A 24,896-nucleotide genomic window follows, 5' to 3' on the forward strand; every position below is an offset into this window, starting at 1 on the left:
ATGGTACTGGTACCACAACAGAGACATAGATCAATGGAACAGAACAGAGCCCTCAGAAATGATGCCGCATATCTACAACTATCTGATCTTTGACAAACCTGACAAAAACAAGCAATGGGGAAAGGATTCCCTATTTAATAAATGGTGCTGGAAAAACTGGCTAGCCATATGTAGAAAGCTGAAACTGGATCCCTTCCTTACACCTTATACAAAAATTAATTCAAGATGGATTAAAGACTTAAATGTTAGACCTAAAACCATTAAAACCCTACAAGAAAACCTAGGCAATACCATTCAGGACACAGGCGTGGGCAAGGACTTCATGTCTAAAACACCAAAAGCAATGGCAACAAAAGCCAAAAATGAATTACTATTTTTAAAATTTTTTCTGTTCTCTTCTCCCCTTTCCCCATTCCCTGTTTGTTTCCTACTTAGCCCTTCAGAAACGCAAATTTAACCTTTTACACACTTTCCCCTCACCAGACATTCCCTGCAGGGCAAGTTCTTCTAACTAAGCCTCCGAGACAGTTCTCTCCTAGAGAACTGACAGTCAATTTGCAGACCAAACCATACTGGCCAGCGAACTTTCACCTCCAGGAGGTGGTCTTGAAACTTCCACCCTCTAGGGGTTGCCACTCTTGTGGGAAGTAGGGGGGACTTTCATCCACCAGGAGGACATATCGAAATCATGCCTGCTTGGCCACTTTTACAACTTATTTCTGCCCAGGAAGGTGCCAATTAAGCTGTTAGATTAGGCACCAGCTAGCAGTGGCAGCCCTGCCCTCGTTCACTTCCCCCCTTACCTTATGAAAGTGTCCACTTTCTGCTCCAAAGGTGAAGCAGCACATATAAAGGCAGGATACTTTATGCCTCATTCCCTAAGCTAGCTTTGGAAGAAACCATTTTCCTTGTACCAGACCTTACTCTTGTTAATCAGACTCTAAATGCGGCATGCAGCTAATCCGCTTTTTGGTTACAGTCTGAAGGTCAGAGAGATATAAAAAAGAAGACAAATGACCATAAACTTCAGAGAAACTTGGGACATTATTAAGACAACTCAGGCATTATTAACACAACTTAGGTAGTCCCAAAAGGAAAGAAAGAAAGAAAGGTAAGAAAATATTCAAAAAATTATGGCCGAAAATGACCCACATTTGATGAAAAGCAATCTACACATCCAAAAAGAAAAACGAGCTCTGAGGCGGACAAATGCAAAGACCCACAACCAGTTCCATCATCATAAAAATGTTGAAAGTCAAAAGCAAAGAAAAAATGTTAAAGGTAGCAAGAGAAAAACAACTCGTCATGTACTAGGGAAATGTAAAAGATTAGCAGTTAATTGTTAATTAGGAACAATGGAGCCCCAAATATGGTAACATGACATATTCGAAGTACAGAAAGAAAAAAAAAAACCCCATCAACAAAGAATTTAATATTCAGTAAAACTATCTTTCAAAAATAAAGACCTATTTCAAAATAGGTCTTTCAAAAATAGAGACCTATGAAAAAAAAAAAAGAGAGAAGGCCCTAACAGACATACAAATAGCCAACAGGTATATGAAAAAATGCCCAATATCACTAATCATCAGGAAAATGCAAATCAAAACAACAATGAGATATCACCTCCCCCCAGTTAAAATGGCTATCATTAAAAAACACACACACACGCACAAAATAATATATGCTGGCAAAGATGCAGAGAAAAGCAACTCTTTTACACTGTTGGTAGGAATGTAAATTAGTACAGCCATTATGTAAAATGGTATGGAGTTTCTCCAAAAGTAAACAGAACTACCATATTACCCAGCAATCCTACTACTGGGTATATAGACAAAGGAATTGAAATTAGCATGTCAAAGAGATATCTGCACTCTCATTTCACTGCAGCATTATTCTCACCAGTCAAGATATGGAATCCATCAAGAAACGAATGGATAAAGAAAATGTGGTACATATACACAATGGAATACCATTCAGGCTTTAAAACAAAAAGAAATTATGCCATTTGCAACAAAATAGATGAACCTGGAAGACATTATATTATGCTAAGTGAAATAAGCCAGGCAGTGAAGGACAAATATTACATGATCTCACTTAAGTGGGGAATCTAAAGAAGTAAAACTCATAGAAACAGAGTAGAATAGTGGTTACCAGAGGCTGGGGGATGAGGGAGGAGAAAGGAATGGGGAGACACTGTTCAAAGGGTACAAAGTTTCAGTTGGATAGGAGGAGTAAATTTTTGAGATCTACTGCACAGCATGGTGACTACACTAATGTACTTTGTATTTCAAAGCTGCTAAGAGAGTAAATTTCAAATTACCACAAGACAAGGATAAGTACAGTGATGGATATGTTAATTAGCTTGTTTTAATCATTCCACATTATATACAAAATTACATACATGTCAACACATCACACTGTATGCCACAAATATATATGATCTGTCAATTAAAAATAAGAAAGTCAAAATAGCTCACCTTCTGTGTCCTCCACTATATCAAGTTTAACCGCCTTTGTTCCATCAAAACAAAATGCCCTGATGGAATTCAGCCCTAACAATAAGGCATTCTGCTTTATTTTTTCTACCTTGTTGAAGATTTTATCCAGTGCTATAACTTCTCCCTAAAGAGAAACAAAACACAGAGGAAAAGAAAACTATAAATCAAAAGCAGTCATAAAAATAATGAGAAAAACTGATTTAAAATTATGGTCTTTTCCACCATCCTCCCATCCCTATTTTAAAACCTCTATCCATTAACCAAATGTATGTGTCTGGAATTTATTCCTTCCAGCGGATTCTTGGTCTTGCTGACTACAAGAATGAAGCCGCGAATCCTCGCGGTGTTACAGTTCTTAAAGATGGTGGGTCCGGAGTTTGTTCCTTCAGATGTTCAGATGTGTCCAGAGTTTCTTCCTTCTGGTGCGTAAATGGTCTCCCTGACTTCAGGAGTGAACCCACAGACCTTCGCAGTGAGTGTTACAGCTCTTAAAGGTGGCGCATCCCGCATCTGGAGTTCTTTGTTTCTCCCGGTAGGTTCGCAGTCTCGCTGACTTCAGGAGTGAACCGCAGACCTTTGTAGTGAGCGTTACAGCTCATAAAGGTCGTGCAGACCCAAAGAGTGAGCAGGAGCAAGATTTATGTGAAGAGCAAAAGAACAAAGCTACCACGGCACGGAAGGGGACCCGAGGGGGCTGCCGCTGCCGGCTCAGGTGGCCAACTTTTATTCCCTTATTTGGCCCTGCCCACGTCCTGCTGATTGGTCCGTTTTACAGAGTGTGGATTGGTCCACTTTACAGAGCGCTGATTGGTCCATTTTGCAGAGTGCTGATTGGTCCATTTTACAGAGTGCTGATTGGTGCATTTACAATCCTTTAGCTAGACACAGAGGGCTGTTTGGTGCGTTTACAATCCTCTAGATCAACAGAAAAGTTCTCCAACTCCCCACTTGACCCAGGAAGTCCAGCTGGCTTCACCTCTCATGTATATCCAATTTACATTAAATACTTATGTCTTTCCATTAAGAAAACACACATTTTTGCCAGAAAAATAATCTTATAATGACTAGCTACTTTTAATTAACAAAACCAAAACCAGAAAGTATTTGCAATCTTCTAAAGAAACTTAAAAACATCCACTGGAGACTAACATTAAAAATCACCAATTTGATGTGCCTTGTTCACCTCTGGAAGAACATGAGCTAATACTATTAGACAGCGGCCTTAAAGTGCTTTGAGATGCTAATGAATGTTACTTGTAAAATTGTCCATTTTAATATTTTCCAGCTAGCTACATACAATTCCTGTGAACTCTGGCAACCAAAACTGGAAAAGTATGAGCCAAAACCTCTGTACAGCATAGCAAAATATTCTGGTGTGGTATAAAACGCAGTTCAAGAAAATTTTATGTAGTAACACTTTGAGTCAAAGTCAATAAAGATAGGTCAAAATCTGGGAGGGGCCAAGATAGCTGAATAGAAACAGCTCCGGTCTGTAGCTCCCAGCGAAACCACTGCAGAAAGTGAGTGATTTCTGCATTTCTAACTGAGGTACCCAGTTCATCTCACTGGGACTGGTTAGGCAGTGAGTGCAACCCACAGAAAGCAAGCAGAAGTAGGGTGGGGCGTCATTCACCCAGGAAGTACAAGCAGCTGGGGGACCTCCGTCCCCCAGCCAAGGGAAGCTGTGAGGAACAAACTGTGCTACCCAGCCTGGATACTATGCTTTTTCCATGGTTTTTGCAATCTACAGATCAGGAGATTCCCTCATAAGCCTACACAAGGGCCCTGGGTTTCAAGCACAAAACTGGGCGGCCATTTGGGCAGGCACCAAGCTAGCTGCAGGAAATTTTTTTTGTACCCCAGTGGCACCTGGAACCCCAGTGAGACAGAACCGTTTACTCCCGTGGAAAGGGGGCTGATGCCAGGGAGCCAAGCGGTCTCACTCAGTAAGTCCCACTGTTGCAGAGCCCAGCAAGCTAAGAATCACTGGCTTGAAATTCTCACAGCCAGCACAGCAGTCTGGAGTTGACGTGGGACAATCGAGCTTCGTGGGCATCCGCCATTACTGAGTCTTCAGTAGGCTGTTGTCCCTTGACAGTGCTAAGGAGACTGGGAGGTTTGGACCGGGCAGAATTGACCACAGCGCAGCAAAGTGGTTGTGGCCAGACTGCTTCTCTAGATTCCTCCTCACTGGGCAGGGCATCTCTGAAGTCTGAAGGAAAGGCAGCAGTCCCACTCAGGGGCTTGCAGATAAAATTCTCATCTCCCAGGGACAGAGCACCTCGGGGGAGGGGTGGCTGTGGGCACAACTTCAGCAGACTTAATCTTTCCAGCCTGCCAGCTCTGAAGATAGAAGCTGATCCTGACAAGGGGATTCTCCCAGCACAGTGTACCAGCTCTGCTAAAGGACAGATGGCCTCAAGTGAGTCCTGGATCTCTGTGCCTCCTGACTAGGAGAGACCACCCAACAGGGGTCAACAGACACCTCATGCAGGAGAGCTCCAGCTAGCATCAGGCCAGTGCCCTTTGGGATGAAGCTTCCAGAGGAAGGAGCAGGCAGCAATCTTTGCTGTTCTGCAGCCTCCACTGGTGATACCCGGTCAAATGGTGTGGGGTGGACCTCCAGCAGACTACAGCAGACCTGAAGAAGAGGGGCCTGTTAGAAGAAAAACTAACAAACAGAAAGCAACAACATCAACAAAAAAGACCCCCACAACAATCCCATCCAAAGGTCATCAACCTCAAAGATCAAAGGTTATAAATCCATGAAGATGAGGAAAAACAGCACAAAAATGCTGAAAATTCCAAAAACCAGAATGCCTCTTCTCCTCCAAATAATCGCAACTCCTCTCCAGCAAGGGCACAAAACTGGACAGGGAATGAGACTGACAAACTGACAGAAGTAGGCTTCTGAAAGTGGCTAATAACAAACTCCTCTGAGCTAAAGGAGCACGTTCTAACCCAATGCCAGGAAGCTAAGAACCTTGATAAAAGGTTACAGGAATGGCTAACTAAAATAACCAGTTTAGAGAGGAACATAAATGACCTGATGGAGCTGAAAAACACAGCGCAAGAACTTCTTGAAGCATACACAAGTATCAATAGACAAATCGGTCAAGCAGAAGAAAGGATATCAGAGATTGAAGATTACCTTGCTGAAATAAGGCACAAAGACAAGATTACAGAAAAAAGAATTTAAAGGAATGAACAAAGCCTCCAAGAAATATGGGACTATGTGAAATGATCAAACCCATGACTGACTGGCATACCTGAAAGTGACAGGGAGAATGGACCAAGTTGGAAAACACACTTTAGGATATTATCTAGAACTTCCCCAACCTAGTGAGACAGGCCCACGTTCAGATTCAGAAAATACAGGAATCACCATTAAGATCCCCCTCGAGAAGAGCAACCCCAAGACACATAATCAGATTTTTCAAGGTTGAAATAAAGGTTAAGGGCAGGCGGAAAGAAAGGTCAGGTCACCTACAAAGGGAAGCCCATCAGACTAACAGCAGATGTCTCTGCAGAAACCCTACAAGCCAAAATAGAATGGGGGCAAATATTCAACATTCTTAAAGAATAGAATTTTCAACCCAGAATTTCACATCCAGCCAAATTAAGCTCCATAAGCAAAGGAGAAATAAAATCCTTTCCAGTCAAGCAAATGCTGAGGGATTTTGTCACCACCAGCCCTCCCTTACAAGAGCTCCTGAAGGAAGCACTAAATATGGAAAGGAAAAACCAGTAACAGCCACTGCAAAAACACACCAAAATATAAAGACCAATAACACTATGAAGAAACTGCATCAACTAATGTGCAAAATAACAAGCTAACATCATGATGACAGGATCAAATTCACACCTAACAATATTAACTGTAAATGTGAATGACTAAATGCCCCAATTAAAAGATACTGACTGGTAAATTGGATAAAGAGTCAAGACCCATCCATGTGCTGTATTCAGGAGACCTATCTCATGTGCAAAGACACACACAGGCTCAAAATAAAGGAATGGAGGAATATTTACCAAGTCAATGGAAGGCAAAAAAAAAAAAAAGTAGGGGGGGCAATCCTAGTCTCTGATAAAAAGAGACTTTAAACCAACAAGGATCAAAAAAGACAAGGGCATTACATAACGATAAAGGGGTCAATGCAACAAGAAGAGCTAACTATCTTAAATATATATGCACCCAATACAGGAGCACCCAGATTCATAAAACAAGTTTTTAGAAACCTACAAAGAGACTTAAGACTCCCACACAATAATAGTGGGAGACTTTAACACCCTACTGTTAATAGTAGATCAATGAGACAGAAAATTCACAAGGATATGCAGGACTTGAACTCACCTCTGGATCAAGTGGACCTAATAGACATCTACAGAACTCTCTACCCCAAATAAACAGAATATACATTCTTCTCAGCGCCACAGGGCACATATTCTAAACTCGACCACATAACTGGAAGTAAAACACTCCTCAGCAAATGCAAAAGAATGGAAATCATAACAAACAGTCTCTCGGACCACAGTGCAATCAAATTAGGACTCAGGATTAAGAAACTCAATCAAAACCACACAACTACATGGAAATTGAACAACATGCTCCTGAATGACTACTGGGTAAATAACAAAATTAAGGGAGAAACAAAGAAGTTATTTGAAACCAATGAGAACAAAGAGACAATGTACCAGAATCTCTGGGACACAGTTAAAGCAGTGTTAAGAGGGAAATTTATAGCACTAAATGCCCACATCAGAAAGCTGGAAAGATCTGAAATCGACACCCAAACATCACAATTAAAAGAACTAGAGAAGCAAGAGCCAACAAAAGCTAGCAGAAAACAAGAAATAACTAAGAGCAGAAATGAAGGGGACAGAGACACGAAAAATTCTTCAAAGAATCAATGAATAGAGTAGCTGGTTTTTTGAAAAGATTAACAAAGCAGATAGACCATTAGCTAGACTAATCCAGAAGAAAACACAGAAGAATCAAATAGACACAATAAAAAAGGATAAAGGGGATACCACCACTGATCCCAAAGAAATACAAACTGCCATCAGAGAATACTATAAACACCTCCATGCAAATAACCTAGAAAATCTAGAAGAAATGGATAAATTCCTGGACACATACACCCTCCCAAAACTAAACCAGCAAGAAGTCAAATTCCTGAATAGACCAGTAACAAGTTCTGAAATTGAGGCGGTAATAGCCTAACAACCAAAAAAAGCCCAGGACCAGATGGATTCACAGCAAAATTCTACCAGAGGTACCAAGAGGAGCTGGCACCATTCCTTCTGAAATGATTCCAAACAATAGAAAATGATTCCTCATTTTATGAGGCCAGCATCATCCTGATACCAAAACCTGGCAGAGACACAACAAAACAAGAGAATTTCAGGCCATTATTCCTGACGAATATCGAAGCAAAAATCCTCAATAAAACATTGGCAAACCAGATCCAGCAGTACATCAAAAAGCTTATCCACCACAAGCAAGTCAGCTTCATCCCAGGGATGCAAGTCTGGTTCAACATAATCAAATCAAAAAACGTAATCTATCACATAAACAACCAATGACAAAAACCACATGATTATCTCAATAGATACAGAAAAGGCCTTTGATAAAATTCAACATCCCTACATGTTAAAAACTCTCAGTAAACTAGGTATTGATGGAACATCTCAAAATAATGAGAGCTATTTGTGACAAACCCATAGCCAATATCACACTGAATGGGCAAAAGCTGGAAGCATTCCCTTTGAAAACCGGCACAAGACAAGGATGCCCTCTCTCCCCACTCCTATTCAACACAGTATTGGAAGCTCTGGCCAGGCTAATCAGGCAAGAGAAAGAAAGAAAGAGTATTCAAATAGGAAGACAGGAAGTCAAGTTGTCTGTTTGCAGATGACATGACTGTATATGTAGAAAACCCCATTGTCTCAGCCCAAAAACTCCTTAAGCTGATAAGCAACTTCAGCAAAGTCTCAGGATACAAAATCAGTGGGCAAAAAAATCACAAGCATTCCTTTACACCAAGAATAGACAAGCAGAGAGCCAAATCATGAGTGAACTCCCATTCACAATTGCTACAAAGAGAATAAAATACCTAGAAATACAACTTACAAGGGACATGAAGGACCTCTTCAAGGAGAACTGCAGACCATCATTCACTGAATTAAGAGAGGACACAAACAAATGGAAACAAATTCCACGCTCATGCATAGGAAGAATCAATAACGTCAAAATGGCCATAATGCCCAAAGTAATTCAGAGATTCAATGCTATTCCCATCAAGCAACGATGGTCTTTCTTAGCAGAATTAGAAAAAAATACTTTAAACTTCATATGAAACCAAAAAAAGGGCCTGTATAGCCAAGAAAATCCTAAGCAAAAAGAACAAAGCTAGAGGCATCATGCTACCTGACTTCAAACTATACCACAAGGCTATAGTAACCAAAACAGCATGGTACTGGTACCAAAACAGACATATAGACCAATGGAACAGAACAGAGACCTCAGAAACAACAACACACATCTACAATCATCAGATCTTTGACAAACCTGACAAAAACAATCAATGGTGAAAGGATTCCCTATTTAATAAATGGTGCTGGGAAAACTGGCTGTCCATATGCAGAAAACAGAAACTGGACCCCTTCCTTAAACAAATATTAACTCAAGATGGATTAAAGACTTAAATGTAAAACCCAAAACCATAAAAACCCTAGAAGAAAACCTAGGCAATACCATTCAGGACACAGGCATAGGCAAAGACTTCATGACTAAATCACCAAAAGCAATGGCAACAAAAGCCAAAATTGGCAAATGGGATCTAATTAAAGAGCATCTGCACAGCAAAAGAAACTATCATCAGCGTGAACAGGCAACCTACAGATTGGGAGAAAATTTTTGCAATCTACCCATCTGACAAAGGTCTAATATCCAGAATCTACAAGGAACTTAAACAAATTTACAAGAGAAAAACAATCCCATCAAAAAGTGGACGAAGGATATGAACAGACACTTCTCAAAAGACAACGTTTATGCTGCCAATAAATATATGAAAAAAAGCTCATCATCACTGGTCATTAGAGAAATGCAAATCAAAACCACAATGAGATACCATCTCACACCAGTTAGAATGGTGATTAAAAAGTCAGGAAACAACAGATGCTGGCAAGGATGTGGAGAAACAGGAACACCTTTACACTGTTGGTGGGAGTGTAAATTAGTTCAACCATTGTGGAAGACAGTGTGGTGAGTCCTCAAGGATCTAGAACCAGAAATATCATTTGACCCAGCAATCCCATTACTGGGCATATACCCAAAGGATTATAAATCATTCTGCTATAAAGACACATGCACACGTATGTTTACTGCAGCACTATTTACAAGAGGGAAGACTTGGAACCAACCCAAATGCCCATCAATGACAGACTGGATAAAGAAAATGTGGCACATGTACACCATGGAATACTCTGCAGCCATAAAAAAGAATGAGTTCATGTCCTTTGCAGGGTCATGGATGAAGCTGGAAGCTATCATTCTCAGCAAAATAACACAGGAACAGAAAACCAAACACCACAGGTTCTCACTCGTAAGTGAGAGTTGAACAATGAGAACACACGGACACAGGGAGGGGAACATCACACACACGGCCTGTCAGAGGGTTGGAGGCAAGGGGAGGGAAAGCATTAGGACAAACACCTAATGCATGTGGGGCTTAAAACCTAGATAACAGGTTGATGGGTACAGCTAACCATCATGGTACATGTATACCTATGTAACAAACCTGCACCTTCTGCAGGTGTATTGCCGAACTTAAAGCACAATTAAAAAAAAAAAAAAAAAAGAGGCCAAAATTTTAAGAATGCATTGTGGGCCAGGGGCAGTGGTTATGCCTGTAATCCTAGCACTTTGGGAGGCCGGGGCAGGCAGATCACTTGAAGTCAGGAGTTTGAAACCAGCCTGGCCAACATGGTGAAACCCCATCTCTACTAAAAATACAAAAATTATTCAGGCGTGGTGGCGTGCGCCTCTAAGCTCCACTACTTCGGAGGCTGAGGCATGAGAATCGCTGGAACCCGAGAGGCGGAGGTTGCAGTAAGCCAAGATTGGGCCACAGTGTACTCCAGCCTGAGCGACAAAGCAAGACTGAAAAAAAAAAAAGAAAGAGAAAGAGAGAAAGAAAGGCAGCCAGCCAGCCTTGTGACATTCATATATTTTAAAACATACTATGAAATGGAAATGCAAATACAGTGAGAATTACTCTTCTGTATATCTTCTGGCTTTGTTCTCCCTTTTCTTTTGCACTGCCCTTGTATGCCAATGGCATAGCCTACAATGCAGAAAATTTGTAAATATTCCTCAAATACTACCAGGTTTAGTAATAGACACTTTTTCTTTTTCTTTTTTTTTTTGAAACAGTCTCGCTCTGTCGCCCAGGCTGGAGTACAGTGGCACAATCTTGGCTCACTACAAGCTCTTGCCTCCTGGGTTCACGCCATTCTCCTGCTTCTGCCTCCTGAGTAGCTGGGACTACAGGCGCCTGCCACCACGCCGGGCTAATGTTTTGTATTTTTAGTAGAGACAGGGTTTCACCATGTTAGCCAGGATGGTCTCGATCTCCTGACCTCGTGATCTGCCCGCCTCTGCCTCCCAAAGTGCTGGGATTACAGGCATGAGCCACCGCGCCTGGCCAGACACTTTCAATTAATACCTTGACGAGCAGGAAAACCATTTAAAGTGATCTAAGCTAGTAAGGTAGTCAACAACTAGAATAAGGTTCAAATGTATTACACGGTAAAGGAGAAACTAGCTGAAGGCTACTTTTATAAAACTATAAGCCTGGAGGCTGCAGTCATAAAAAATTTCCTTACCTACTAAAACAAGTAACAAGTTAAAAGCAGCAACAAAATTTAGGATTCATTTCTGGCTCAAATTTTTATTTTTTTTTTTGAGATGGAGTCTCGCTCTGTCACCAGGCTGGAGTGCAATGGTGCGATCTTGGCTCACGGCAACCTCTGCCTCCCAGGTTCAAGCGATTCTCCTGCATCAGCCTCCCAAGTAGCTGGGACTATAGGCACATGCCACCACACCCAGCTACTTTTTTTTTGTATTTTTAGTAGAGATGGGGTTTCACATGTTGGCCAGGATGGTCTCGATCTCTTAACCTCGTGATACAATTCTGGCTCAAATATTTCTATTCCGGTTGTTCGTGTCTGCATTGCTGCCCCACTGTGGCTGACTGCCTACGGAGCCTCAATTCTTCAACTTTCCATGTATATTCATCCTTCACCAGATAATCCTGCAATACCCAATATGCTGCCACTGTGATCAGCTTCAGCCATGTGATTTGTTCTGGCCAATAAATAGGATGACAGTAGATGTGATGTAAGCAGAGGTTTTTTTTAACACCATGAAAAGCACTTGAACAGCTGGACTTGCTCTGCTTTGCTCTGTGCCATCACCAGCCCCCAACTATTGCCCTCTGCTGGGCTAGTCTGCTGGGCCAGTCTGCTGGGCTAGTCCGCTGGTCCTAGCCAGAGGAGAACTTACACATCGGCCAGAGGCAGGGCATCCTTGTCATCTCAGCTGAGGCCACTTTAGATGAGCCAACAACCATCCAAGCCCAACTGAATGGGCCCACCCAAGATCATCAGAAACATCGAATTCACCTGCAGCTGACCAGTACATGAGTGAGCCCAGCAGGGATCAGCTGAATCCCATAGACTCCTGAGCCCCCAAAATGTTTATTTGTATGCCGCCAAAATTTTGTATCTTCACACATCATACAACCAAAGGAAAACTGATACACCCATAATATCCAGACTCTCTTTGGAAAGACTTTTTTACTAAGATTCAAATCTCTATGAATAATTACCTTCAAGCAAATACAATAAATATGCCATAATTTAATGGAGAATTAACACTTTCTCAAAGCCTATCATGATCAATCTTTAATCTTCTATATAAACTGAAAAACGATTTGCATTAAATATTGCAACTCCAGCCGGGCGAGGTGGCTCACGCTTATAATCCCAGCACTTTGGGAGGCCGAGGTGGGCGGATCACGACGTCAGGAGATCGAGACCACGGTGAAACCCCGTCTCTACTAAAAATACAAAAAATTAGCCGGGCATGGTGGCGGGCGCCTGTAGTCCCAGCTACTAGGAGTGGCTGAGGCAGGAGAATGGCATGAACCCGGGAGGCGGAGCTTGCAGTGAGCCGAGATTGCGCCACTGCACTCCAGCCTGGGCGACAGAGCGAGACTCTGTCTCAAAAAAAACACATTGCAACTCCACAAAATCAACTCTTCTTATTTCAGGTGCTTTATTTTAGGCCCTAGTGGTACTTAATGCATCTTTCCTTCAAGAGTTTTTGTAACCACCTTCAATTTTTTGGGGGCAAAGAAGAGTATAAATAAGCACACAAGTATATCCTCTCTGATGAGTATTACATTCCTCAAAATGTACACAACAAATATCCTTTTCTCTTTTTTGATTCTCATTGTCAGTATTCAAAAAATATCCTTTTTTATTAGAGATATTTCTTAGACCAAAATGATAACTTTGAAGACTAAATATTCTATATGTATGTGTATATGTTTCTGTATTATACAACTGTTTTTATATCTTAACATATACATATTTCACACTTTGATAATATACTGTGAAATTAGTTTTTAATGGCAGAATATATTTTAATAGTTTAAACAACTATGAAATCTTATAAGAATATGAAATAATCTCTAAATGTATTAAATTTAATTTTATAACAGATTAAGTCTATAATCATATTAGCAAACTGTAAAATTCAAGAAGGTCTTGAGACAGTCTTCATAAATGATCACTGTCTACTGAGCTTAATATGTAGTGACTGAAATAACTGAATAGTTTTCATTTTGGCTGAATCTGAACTAAATGAGACTGTGAATGGCTCTATGTTTCAGAAATTACACATTGTGAAATATACACTACTGTGAGAGTGGTTTTGCTGTGAAGACAGTCTCACCTGATCATGCATTAGTGCTGCAATGTGTGTTGTTTTCCCTCCAGGTGCTGCACACAAGTCTAGAATCTTCTCTCCAGGTTGAGGATTTAGTACATGAGTTACTAAGGCAGATGGCAAATTCTGTAAGAAAAAAATGTAATAGATTATTAATAATCCTAAAGCATTTTTAATTTGAGAACCAGAGAATATAAAGAACCCTTTGGAGTAATCCACTACAGCATCCTCACGTCTGCCAAGAGGACAGTTTTTATAAATATACTCAGGTTAGGAAATTTACAATTTCCTAGAATATCCTACGATCTCCCAGGACTTACACACAAACCACCTGCACAAAAACATACATGACACACTTTTCAGTCAACTGAACTCAACTGCCTTATCAGTATTTTCTGGGTACCAGCAAAAAATAAATAAATAAATAACCCACATTATTTCCTTTTCTGAATCCCAACGGTTCTCAATATTCTGGAAGCCAGAGACCTCTAAAATTGCAGGACCACTCTGGATCTTTTTCCCAAAAAATGTACAAAATTTTGGTCTCAGTGGTCACTACTCAACATTTTAGTACAAAAGCACGCCGTTTTCATACAGGCGTATCATCTGAGAGTACTTCAATCTCAGAACTGTTCACTTTAATAATTTAAACTCCACTTGGGAACACATAAATATTAAATAACTAGTTTCTTCCAGTTAACCAAGAATATAACTTTGACATTTTGGCCGCCTCGTCATCTAACTCTTACTTAAGATGCCTTGTTTTCTGCTGCTAAATCATCCAAAAGGCATGTTTGGGTCCCTGCTTCCACCACATTTCAATAGGAAACGAACTAAAATGCAAAAACAAACAAACAACAACAACAACAAAAAACCTCAAAACCTGGCTGTTTCTGACTGGCACCTAAAAATATATTATGAGATTATACAACCAAAACATACCTCATCTATAGCAGTAAGTCATAGTAAATCATTAATTTGTTATTAGTATTAATTATATAAGGACTACTTACTATAGAATGACAGCCTTGAATAAAACAGATGGAACAGTATCATAAAATAACCCATTTCTAAAATTACTTAGCAAGAAAAAGAGTCTTATAAGCATGGAGTTATTTGTTTGGTTATTTTGGAGACAGTCTCATTATTTTGCTTAGGCTGGGTTCAAATTTGGGATCCTCACAATTGTGCCTCTTAAAGCTTAAAGGTTTCAATTCATTCTTACCAAAAGACTGAACAACACATCTATTAGTACATCCTCAAGAACTGTGAGATGGCCGGGAGTGCTGGCTCATGCCTGTAATTCCAGCACTTTGGGAGGCCAAAGCAGGAGGATCGCCTGAGGTCAGGAGTTAGAGACCAGCCTAACCAACATGGAGAAACCCCGTCTCTACTAAAAATACAACATTAGCTGGGTGTGGTGGCACTTGTCTGTAATCCCAGCTACTCGGGAGGCTGAGGCAGGAGAATCACCGGAACCCAGGAGGTGGAGTTTGCAGTGAGCAGAAATAGCGTCATTGCACTCCAGCCTGGGCAGTAAGAGCAAAACTCCATCTAAAAATAAATACATACATACATACATACCAAAAAACTGTGAGATGGCTGCAACATTCTCAAAGGAATCTAAGATCACCACTTTGAAACAAACTCAGTGGTGAGAAAGGAGTTTCAAACAAGCAAATTTCTTCCTCTTAATATACGAAGCATTAAAATCAATGCAAACAATTTAGGCACCCAAAGAGCTAAATGTCAGGCCTCTGAGCCCAAGCTAAGCCATCATATCCCCTGTGACCAGCATGTATACATCCAGATGGCCTGAAGCAACTGAACATCCACAAAAGAAGTGAAATCAGCCTTAACTGATGACATTCCACCATTGTGATTTGTTTCTGCCCCACTCTAACTGATCAATGTACCTTGTAATCTCCCCCACCCTTAAGAAGGTTCTTTGTAATTCTTCCCATCCTTGAGAATGTACTTTCTAAGATCCACCCCTGCCCGCAGAACACTGCTCCTAACTCCACCGCCTATCCCAAAACCTATAAGAACTAATGATAATCCCATCACCCTTTGCTGATTCTCTTTTCGGACTCAGCCCACCTGCACCCAGGTGAAATAAACAGCCTTGTTGCTCACACAAAGCCTGTTTGGTGGTCTCTTCACACGGACACGTGAGACACTAAACATTAAAAATAGCTTAACTTACTATAGTTTATCCAGAAAGTTCTACTTATTTTTATTTCTGAGACAGGATCTGGCTCTGTTACCTAGGCTGTCAGGGTCTCAGACGGTCACCCAGGTTGCAGTGCAGTGGTACAATCACGGCTCACTGAAGCCTCAACCTCCTGGTCTCAATCAATCCTCCCAGCTCAGCCTCCCGAATAGCTGGGACTACAGGCACACATCACCTCACTCAGCTAATTCTTTGTATTTTTTTGTAGAGACAGTGTTTCCCCCAAGTTGCCCAGGATGGTCCTGGGCTCAGGTGAGCTGCCCACCTAGGCCTCCCAAAGTGTTGGGATTACAGGAGTGAGCCAGTATACCTGGCAGCAAGTTTTATTTATTACAAAAATATTTAAACTGAACTCCAAGATGAAAACACTAATACATGTTTAAAGCGGCTAAAGATTTGGTGATTCTTTATCTAGAGACAGCTGGCTATGCTTCACTCCTAACAATGATAACATTAATGGATTGGCCAAAGATTATGTAAGTTTCCATTCAAACATGAGAAATATATTAAGAACTTTCTGATTTGTAATAAGTGAAAAAATATAAAACAGCCCATGTGACGAGGCTTAATATTCAAATAACAGGCTTATTTTTTATTTTTGGAAATAAGAGTCTTGCTCTGTCACACAGGCTGGAGTGCAGTGGTGCAATCAAAGCTCACTGCCACCTGGAACTCTTGGGCTCAAGAAATCCTCCCACATCAGCCTCCAGAGGAGCTAGGACTACAACTACAGGCATGTGCCACCACACCTGGCTAATTTTTAAAATTTTTTGTAGAGATGGGGTAGCACTATATGACTTCTTGGACTTCTGGCTAAGATCAAGCGTAGAGATGGGGTTGCAGTATGTTGCCTAGGCTAGTCTCAAACTTCTGGGCTCAAGTTATCCGCCTGCCTTGGCCTCCCGAAGTGCCAGGATTACAGGTGTGAGCCACTGTGCCCGGTGACAGTTTTCTTAAAATAATTTACAACCTTCCTCTATAATATTCCTTTACACTGGTTATGCAATATAATCACCTGGTAAGCTTAGGAAGAAAAGTCTGGGCCTTAACTAGTAAAATCAAGTCAGAATTTCTAACACTGGAGCATCAGTGGTTTCGAAATCACCCTAGGTGATTCTAGTGGGCATGGAGCTGTGCACCACTGCTGGACTACACTGATTACCGCTTAGCTGCACATTAGAATCACCTATGAAAGTTTTCAAACATCTCACCCAAGCTCTAACCCAGACAAAGGAAGGCCACCACAGGTGGTAGGGCCAGGTGGGAGTATTTATTTAATGCTCCCTAGATTGTCCAACCTCTTTAAATTGTTTACAAGAAATGAGGCAATTAAAAAATTAAGTTTCAGGCAACCATTTTTTTCTTCCAGTGAACCAAGAATATAACTTTGAAAACAGTTGCTGTATTTAACTATTAACCCTTTATTAGACAATCAGTTCAACTGAAGGACATCTATTACTTCTTAATTCTGTGGATTGTGTTTAAGCAATTTAAAAGTTTCCTTTTTGATTTTGGAAAACCAAATGATATAGTACAGTTGTAATTTTAATGACTGTGTACAACACTTCTATTAACTTTACAAAGTATCTTTGGGTAATTTAAGATGCTAAAATTAAAAATTATCCCTTATCACTAGCCCCTCACCATACACCCCACTCACCACTAAAAAGCCCCCATCACAATGTGAAGCTTTTGCATTGGCTGTTGGAAGCCACAGAGGATATTGGCTTGGGGGGTAACAGTTTTCCAGGAAAAGGCAAGAGTCATCAAAAACCAAAGCAAAATGAAAAAAACCCTACAAATTTCCTAAATATTTTTCCAAGAGAAAGCAAGTAATTATGTCCTCCTGTCCTGTACAGTAACTTCAGTAATTACATAGAATAAAAAAAGAGGCCGGTTGTGGTGGCTCATGCCTGTAATCCCAGCACTTTCAGAGGCCTAGGTCGGAGGACCGCTTCAGGCCAGGGGTTCCAGACCAGCCTGGGCAACATAGTGAGACCTCATCTCTACATAAAAATAAAAAATTGGCTTCACATACTATTGCGTGCCTATAGTTCCAGCTCCTTGGGAGGCTGAGGCAGGAAGATCACTTGAGCCTGGAAGATCAAGGCTGCAGTGAGCCATAATCCCACCACCACACTCAGCCTGGGAGACAAAATGAGACCCTGCCTCAATAAAACAAAAAAAGAAAAGAGACTACTACCTGGCCGGTGCAGTGGCTCACGCCTGTAATCCCAACACTTTGGGAGGCTGAGGCAGGTGGTTCCCCTGAGGTCAGGAGTTTGAGACCAGACTGGCCAACATGGTGAAACCCCACCTCTACTAAAAATACAAAAATTAGTTGGGTTTGGTGGTGCACACCTGTAATCACAGCTACTCAGGAGGCTAAGACATGAGAATCTCTCAAAACTGGGAGGTGGAGGTTGCAGTGAGTGGAGATCATGCCATTGTACTCCAGCCTGAGTGAAAGAGCAAGACTCCATCAAAAAAAAAAAAAAAACAACAAAAAATGTTTGTTTATATATATATATATATGCTAGCTGCCAAACTCTTGTGCCTGGTAGATAGATTTCAAGGTGTAACTACTTTGGCCACTCACCTTATGAACTACCTCATCTTCTCAAGTTAACCAGTTATTGAATGTCATTCAAGAAACCCCATCAGTTTTCTTAAGTTATAAGCCAGTGCAGGCTTGAGATGATATATATTCAAAGTGCCTAGCACAAAGCCAACTTTAAATCAAAGCTGGCATAGATTCCTAGGAAGAATAAAAAATGTTATCTTGCATGAAGATGCAGCTCATGATTTGGATATCTTTTTCCCTGTATTTTAAAAGATATTTTGAAACATGCCAAGCAAAACAGAATTTAAGTTCAAAATGAAACTATGTCACAGATTTCTCTGTGGGCCCAGATTTCAAATGGCAGAACTGCAGGAAAGCAGCAAACCAGAATAACACCTGGATTTCAACTTGAACCCTTTGTTCCAAGGAACCGAGTGTTTCAGGGTATGTTCAGCTCCCTTTATCCTCAGAGCTCCTTACTGAGATGTGGCAGGAGTAATTTTCCTCTCTAGTGAGGAAAACCAAGTGGCTGGGCTAAGACATAACAGTTATGAGCAGAACTAGGAGCAGGATACAGGGCACTAGAGCTGAGGTTCCTTATATTACTGCCAGATGAGTTTTGGGGGTTGTGGTAAAGAAAGACTTTATTCCCCAAACCAGCTGGATTAGCAGCCCTCAATTTTTTACTTAGGAAATAAGGCTGGGTGTGGTGGCTCATGCCTGTAATCCCAGGACTTCGGGAAGCTGAGGCGGCCAGATCACGAGGTCAGGAGTTCGAGACCAACCTGGCCAACATGGTCCCCATCTCTACTAGAAATACAAAAATTAGCTGGGCACGGTGGCGGGCACCTGTAATCCCAGCTCGGGAAGCTGAGGCAGGAGAATTGCTTGAACCTGGAGGCGGAGATTGCAGTAAGCTGAGATTGCACCACTGCACTCCAGCCTGGGTGACAGATCAACACTCTATCTCGGGGAAAAAAAAAAAAAGGGAAATAAATCCATCAAGATGCTGGGGGAGAGTGCCATTGTGAGACAGGTAATTCCCCCTTCCTGGTAATAGTGGGGTTGTTTTGTTTTGTTTTGAGATGGTGTTTCGCTCTGTCACCCAGGCTGGAATGCAGTGGGGCAATCTCAGTTTACTGCACCTCTGCCTCCCAGGTTCAACTGATTCTCCTGCCTCAGCCTCCCAAGTAGCTGGGATTACAGGCATGCACTACCACACCTGGCATTTTTTTTTTTTTTTTTTGAGACGGAGTCTTGCTCTGTTGCCCAGGCTGGAATGCAGTGGTACAATCTCGGCTGACTGTAAGCTCCGCCTCCCAGGTTCATGCCATTCTCCTGCCTCAGCCTCCGGAGTAGCTGGGAATACAGCTGGCTGTCACCACGCCTGGCTAATTTTTTGTAGAGACGGGGTTTCACCGTGTTAGCCAGGATGGTCTCGATCTCCTGACCTCGTGATCCGCCCACCTCGGCCTCCCAAAGTGCTGGGATTACAGGCGTGAGCCACTGGGCCGGCCTAATTTTTGTATTTTTAGTAGAGACGGGGTTTCACCATGTTGGCCAGGCTGGTCTCGAACTCCTGACCTCAAGTGATCCACCTGCCTTGGCCTCCCAAAGTGTTGGGATTACAGGTGTGAGCCACCATGTCCGGCCTATGGTGGGTTTTGCATACTCACAGGGCAGCCTGGCAGCCTTTGGCGCAGTCCAGTCTCTTCCCTACTTCCAGAAAAATCTATTTGTTGCTACTGGGTCTTTTCAGAGTCTGAGTGGGTTGGAGGGTATATCGGTGAGGGATGCATTTGTCTCAGCATTTTTTTGAAACTACCAGTTACTCTTGCATAGTATTCCATCTCAAAAAGGAAGTAGCTACAAGTGGTAAGTCAAAGTTATTTACGAGGCTTATCAAGCTAATATCAGACTAATAAACACTTATTGACCAAAATATACAACCTCTACGTAAGTCCTAACCTATTAATGCTTTTAAAATTCAGAATTAGGTCGAGTGCAGTGGCTCACACCTGTAATTTCAACACTTTGGGAAGCTGAGGCAGGCAGATCACTTGAGGCCAGGAATTCGAGACCAGCCTGGCCAACATGGCAAAACCCTGTCTCTCCTAAAAATATGAAAATTAGCCAGATGTGGTTGACTATGCCTGTAATCCAGCTTCTTGGGAGGCTGAGGCATGAGAATTGGTTGAACCTGGGAGGCAGAGGTCACAGTGAGCCGAGATCAGCCACTGCCTCAAAAACAATAAAATAAAATACAGAATCAAAACAGTAGACAGATGGTTTATTCATTTACTCCACAAAATGTAATGAGTGCTTACTATGTATCAGACATTGGTCTATGCACTGGAGTTAAGAAAGTAAATAAGATCTCTCTGCTCAATGGAATGTACATATTGGTGCAGGTGTAAGAACAGCACTCCTGAACTATATGCATGCCCTTTTTCTTTTTTTTGGGACAGAGTCTTGCTCTTGTCACCCAGGCTGGAGTGCAGTGGCGTGATCTCGGCTCACTTCAACTCCGCCTCCTGGGTTCAAGTGATTCTCCTGCCTCAGCCTCCCAAGTAGCTGGGATTACAGGCGCCACCACCACGCCCAGCTAATTTTGTGTGTGTGTATTTTTAGTAGAGACAGGGTTTCACCATGTTGGCCGGGCTGCTCTCAAACTCCCGACCTCAGGTGATCCACCCACTTCGGCCTCTCAAAGTGCTGGGATTACAGGCGTGAGCCACCGTGCTCGGCCGCATGCCCTTTTTATTGTAACAAGAGTAAAATGATATCCTTCTTTTATATTTAATAAGCTGAAAGTGAGTTACTGCCAAAAGCAACAGCTGAGCACTAACTACACACAACTTAAAAGCATCAGACTGCCGGGCGTGGTGGGAGAATGGCGTGAACCCGGGAGGCGGAGCTTGCAGTGAGCCAAGATTGCGACACTGCACTCCAGCCTGGGCCACAGAGCGAGACTTGTCTCAAAAAAAAAACAAAAAACAAAAAACAGAAAATCCAGGAATAGACTCTAGGTACCTATATTACAAGTTTTTCAAGTGATTTGATACATACAAATTTACTGCAGTCTTGGTGAATGGTGTGATCAAATTATAACATTTGTGAGCTAATGAGGCTCCCTGTGTTGGCTGAGACCTATGAAAGGCTTGGGCATCTTCCATATTAGATCTAAGTTAATCAATTCCTAAAACCAAAATGAAAACTGCAAATTATGGCTACCAGGAGCTTCTTAGCTGTTAGAGAAGTAAAGCATGGATACTGACAAAAGCAAAAATAATTTTCAATTTGTTATTAAAGTATCAGCATCTATTGCAATGATTTAACACTATTGAAAACTACTTTCATTTAGATGATGCCTCTCACATGATGTACTTTCAGGGACTGTCATTTAATCCACTTTATAGTCACTTGAGTATTCAATTATGTTTGTCTGAAAAGAAAGACAACTTGTTGAAACATTTCAAATGCGTTTTATATTACTATTATATGTAAATGTGAAACTTGTTCTATTTGCAAGAATCATTACATATGTAAAAATTCAAGGATAATAATCAATTTTTAAAATTCCACATTCTTCTTAAACTTACTCTTCTGCACATTCTTTCAGAATTTTCCTTACAGAAATGAGTATCAGCTGGTTCTGGTCTGCATTGAATTAAGCTATTTAGATTTTACGGATCAGATAAGACACAGATAAGATTCTAGTAGTTCTGAACCAATATGAAAAGGAAGTTATAACACAAAAAGATCAACTAATACTAACTAAACACTGACCACAGAGTTTTTGGGAAACTATCAAAGAAGCACTTGAGAAATTTAATGTAATATGTGAATTGCTTAAAGCCCTCACTCCCTGAACTTAGAACTCAGTAAATCTAAATTAGGACCCAAGAACTGCATTTTCAAAAGGCCCTGCTGGTGATTCAGATGCAGATTTTCTAAGGGTTACATCTGAAGCACTGGCATAGGGCCAAGAATACAGGCTTGAAATCGGAAAGACCTGGATTCAAATTTTGACTCTGCCAATGTTTACCTATGCAGCACACAGCAAATCACTCCTTTAATCACTGAAAAACTACTAATGCCTACTACAGACTATGCACTTTACTTTTCTAAGACTCTATTTCCTTATCCATGAAATCGAAGGTTTGTAAGAAGTAAATAATGTATGTAAAACACTCAGCTCAGTACATGGACCACAATAAGCACTCAGTCAGTGTTAGCTGCGATTACTGTTAGTATCCCTTATAACAAGTTTCAATGGCCATCAGAAACTGGCCATCAAAATAGATTACAAAAAATAAAACAGCTTTCACTAGAGACATGACAAAAACTTAAACTGCCCTCAGACACAAAAGCTTTATTCTGGCAGGAAATTCTTATGTCCCTTGCTATTCGGTGACAAAGAACATGGCTCTACGGTAGTCTGGACAGTATGAAACACAAAATGACTCACAATATTTCATAAAGTCATCATTAAACTGATTTTAAGGTGAAGGAGTGCAGCTATAGATAGCAAAAAAACGTAAAAAGAAAATTTGCACTATACTAGATTTCTCTTTTTATAAAGTCAAAACTAAATAATGACCAGGCATGGTGGCTCATGCCTGTAATCCCAGAACTTTGGAAGGCCAAAACAGGAGGATCACTTGAGCTCAGGAATTCAAGACCAGCCTGGACAATATGGCAAAACCCCATCTCTACTAAAAATACAAAAAATTAGCTGGGTGTGGTGGCGCATGCTGTAGCCCCAGCTACCCAGGAGGCTGAGGTGGGAGGAGGATCACCTGAGCCTGGGAGATCAAGGCTGCAGTGAGCCAAGATGATGCCACTGCACTCCAGCCTGGGTGACAGAGTAAGATCCGGTCTCCAAAAAAAAAAAAAAAAAAAAAAAACTCTAAATTATGAGATGAGCAGGTACTGTCAAACCAAAGAGAAAAGTAACATTGCATTAAACATTATTAACTTAAAGGCTTACAGGTAGCACTAGCAATGACTCAGGGCTACGTTGCCAAATGAACACAAGTGTTTGAAAATAAATTATATAATAAACAAGCACAAAAAAACTCCACTGAAACTAAAATTAGCAAATGAAAATCCCCAAAATGATTCATAATTATATGTTAGATTATATATCCTAATGTTAGAACACCACCAATGTGCAAATAGGTAATAATAAACATCCATTTTTCTGTTTGTTCACACCAGAAATAACCTCTGAATTCAAAAAATGTCTGTTGGCTAAATACTGGGCAAAGGCTAGGTACAGTGGCTCACACCTATAATTCCAACACGTTGGGAGGCCAAGGCAGGAGGATCACTTGAGGCCAGGAGTTTGAGACCAGCCTGGGCCACAAAGTGAGGCCCCATCTCTACAAAAACATCAAAAAAAATTAGTGGGGCATAGTATTGCACACCTGTGGTCCCAACTATTTGCGAGGCTAAGGCAGGAAGATCGCTTGAGCCCAGGAGTTTGAGGTTACAGGGAGCTACGATTGTACCACTGCACTCCAGCCTAGACAACAGAGTGAGAGCCTGTCTCAAAATAATAATTATTAGTATTACTGGACAGAGAAGGTGGGGCAGCACACGGCATTTGGACTTAGGTTTGAGGTCAGATACCACCAATAACCAGGAATGTGGCATAGGCCAAGAGCCCTAACAGATTTGATCTTCAGTATCTTCATCTTATATTGAGAATTATAATAATACTACCAAACCATCAGACTATAACAAATCAAATGATTTGCTAATGGAACACCACACATGTATATGAAATGCATGCAATATTCAGGGATTAAAATTTTGAGATGGAAAGCAGTCATTTTAATCAGTTATTAAATCACCTTTGGGCAAAGAAAGAAAAAGTAGTTTAAAAATCAGATGAGAAAAAGAAAAGAAAGGAGAATGCTTGTAAAGTTTTTTCTTACTGCTTAACCAAAGGTAGATCAGTGTATATAAGCAGACCACAGAAAAAATCTTAAATTTTAAAAAATCCTAGATTTCAAATAATTCACTGATGTATGTTTCAATGTCACTAAATATTTTACTTTTATACATACTTACTTGTAAAAATAAGTAACGGGGCAGTACATTGTCAAATGAAGGGCTGAGATATACTGGTTCTGTCATTCTTATGCCCATGCCTCTGAAAAATAGGAAATCTAACATTAGTCTGTATAAATTCCATGGTCTACACAAACTATGTTTCCAGAAACATTCTCAAATAGCCTGTCAAACAAAGATGCTCTTTTTAAGAACTCTTTTGGCAGGGTGTGGTAGCTCAAGCCTGTAATCCCAGCACTTTGGGAGGCACAGGTGGGAGGATCAGTTGAGGTCAGGAGTTCAAGACCTGCCCGACCAACACGGAGAAACCCTGTCTCTACTAAAAATACAAAAAAGTAGCCAAGAGTGGTGGCGGGTGCCTGTAATTCCAGCTACTCGGGAGGCTGAGACAGGAGAATCACTTGAACCTGGGAGGCAGAGGTTGCAACAAGCCAAGTTCGTGCCATTGCACTCCAGCCTGGGCGACAAGAGTGAAACTCCGTCTCAAAAAAAAAAAAAAAAAAA

At 41.1% G+C, this 24,896-nt stretch overlaps 1 protein-coding gene across 5 annotated transcripts in view; it reads right to left on the reverse strand.

Moving 5' to 3' along the window:
* The window catches only part of NSUN6 (NOP2/Sun RNA methyltransferase 6), an 86,957-nt gene that overhangs the window by 30,189 nt on the left and 31,872 nt on the right, over positions 1-24,896 (reverse strand). For all 5 annotated transcript variants that reach the window (XM_032166399.2, XM_058432064.1, XM_058432085.1 and 2 more), the window contains exons 6-8: positions 24,393-24,474; positions 13,522-13,641; positions 2,478-2,622 (exon numbers count right to left, since the gene is read on the reverse strand). In XM_032166399.2, the coding sequence (XP_032022290.1) occupies positions 2,478-2,622; positions 13,522-13,641; positions 24,393-24,474 (347 nt within the window). The remainder of the gene's footprint in view (positions 1-2,477; positions 2,623-13,521; positions 13,642-24,392; positions 24,475-24,896) is intronic.

Source organism: Hylobates moloch, unplaced genomic scaffold (genome assembly GCF_009828535.3).
Source record: "Hylobates moloch isolate HMO894 unplaced genomic scaffold, HMol_V3 SCAFFOLD_2, whole genome shotgun sequence".
NCBI lineage: Eukaryota > Metazoa > Chordata > Mammalia > Primates > Hylobatidae > Hylobates > Hylobates moloch.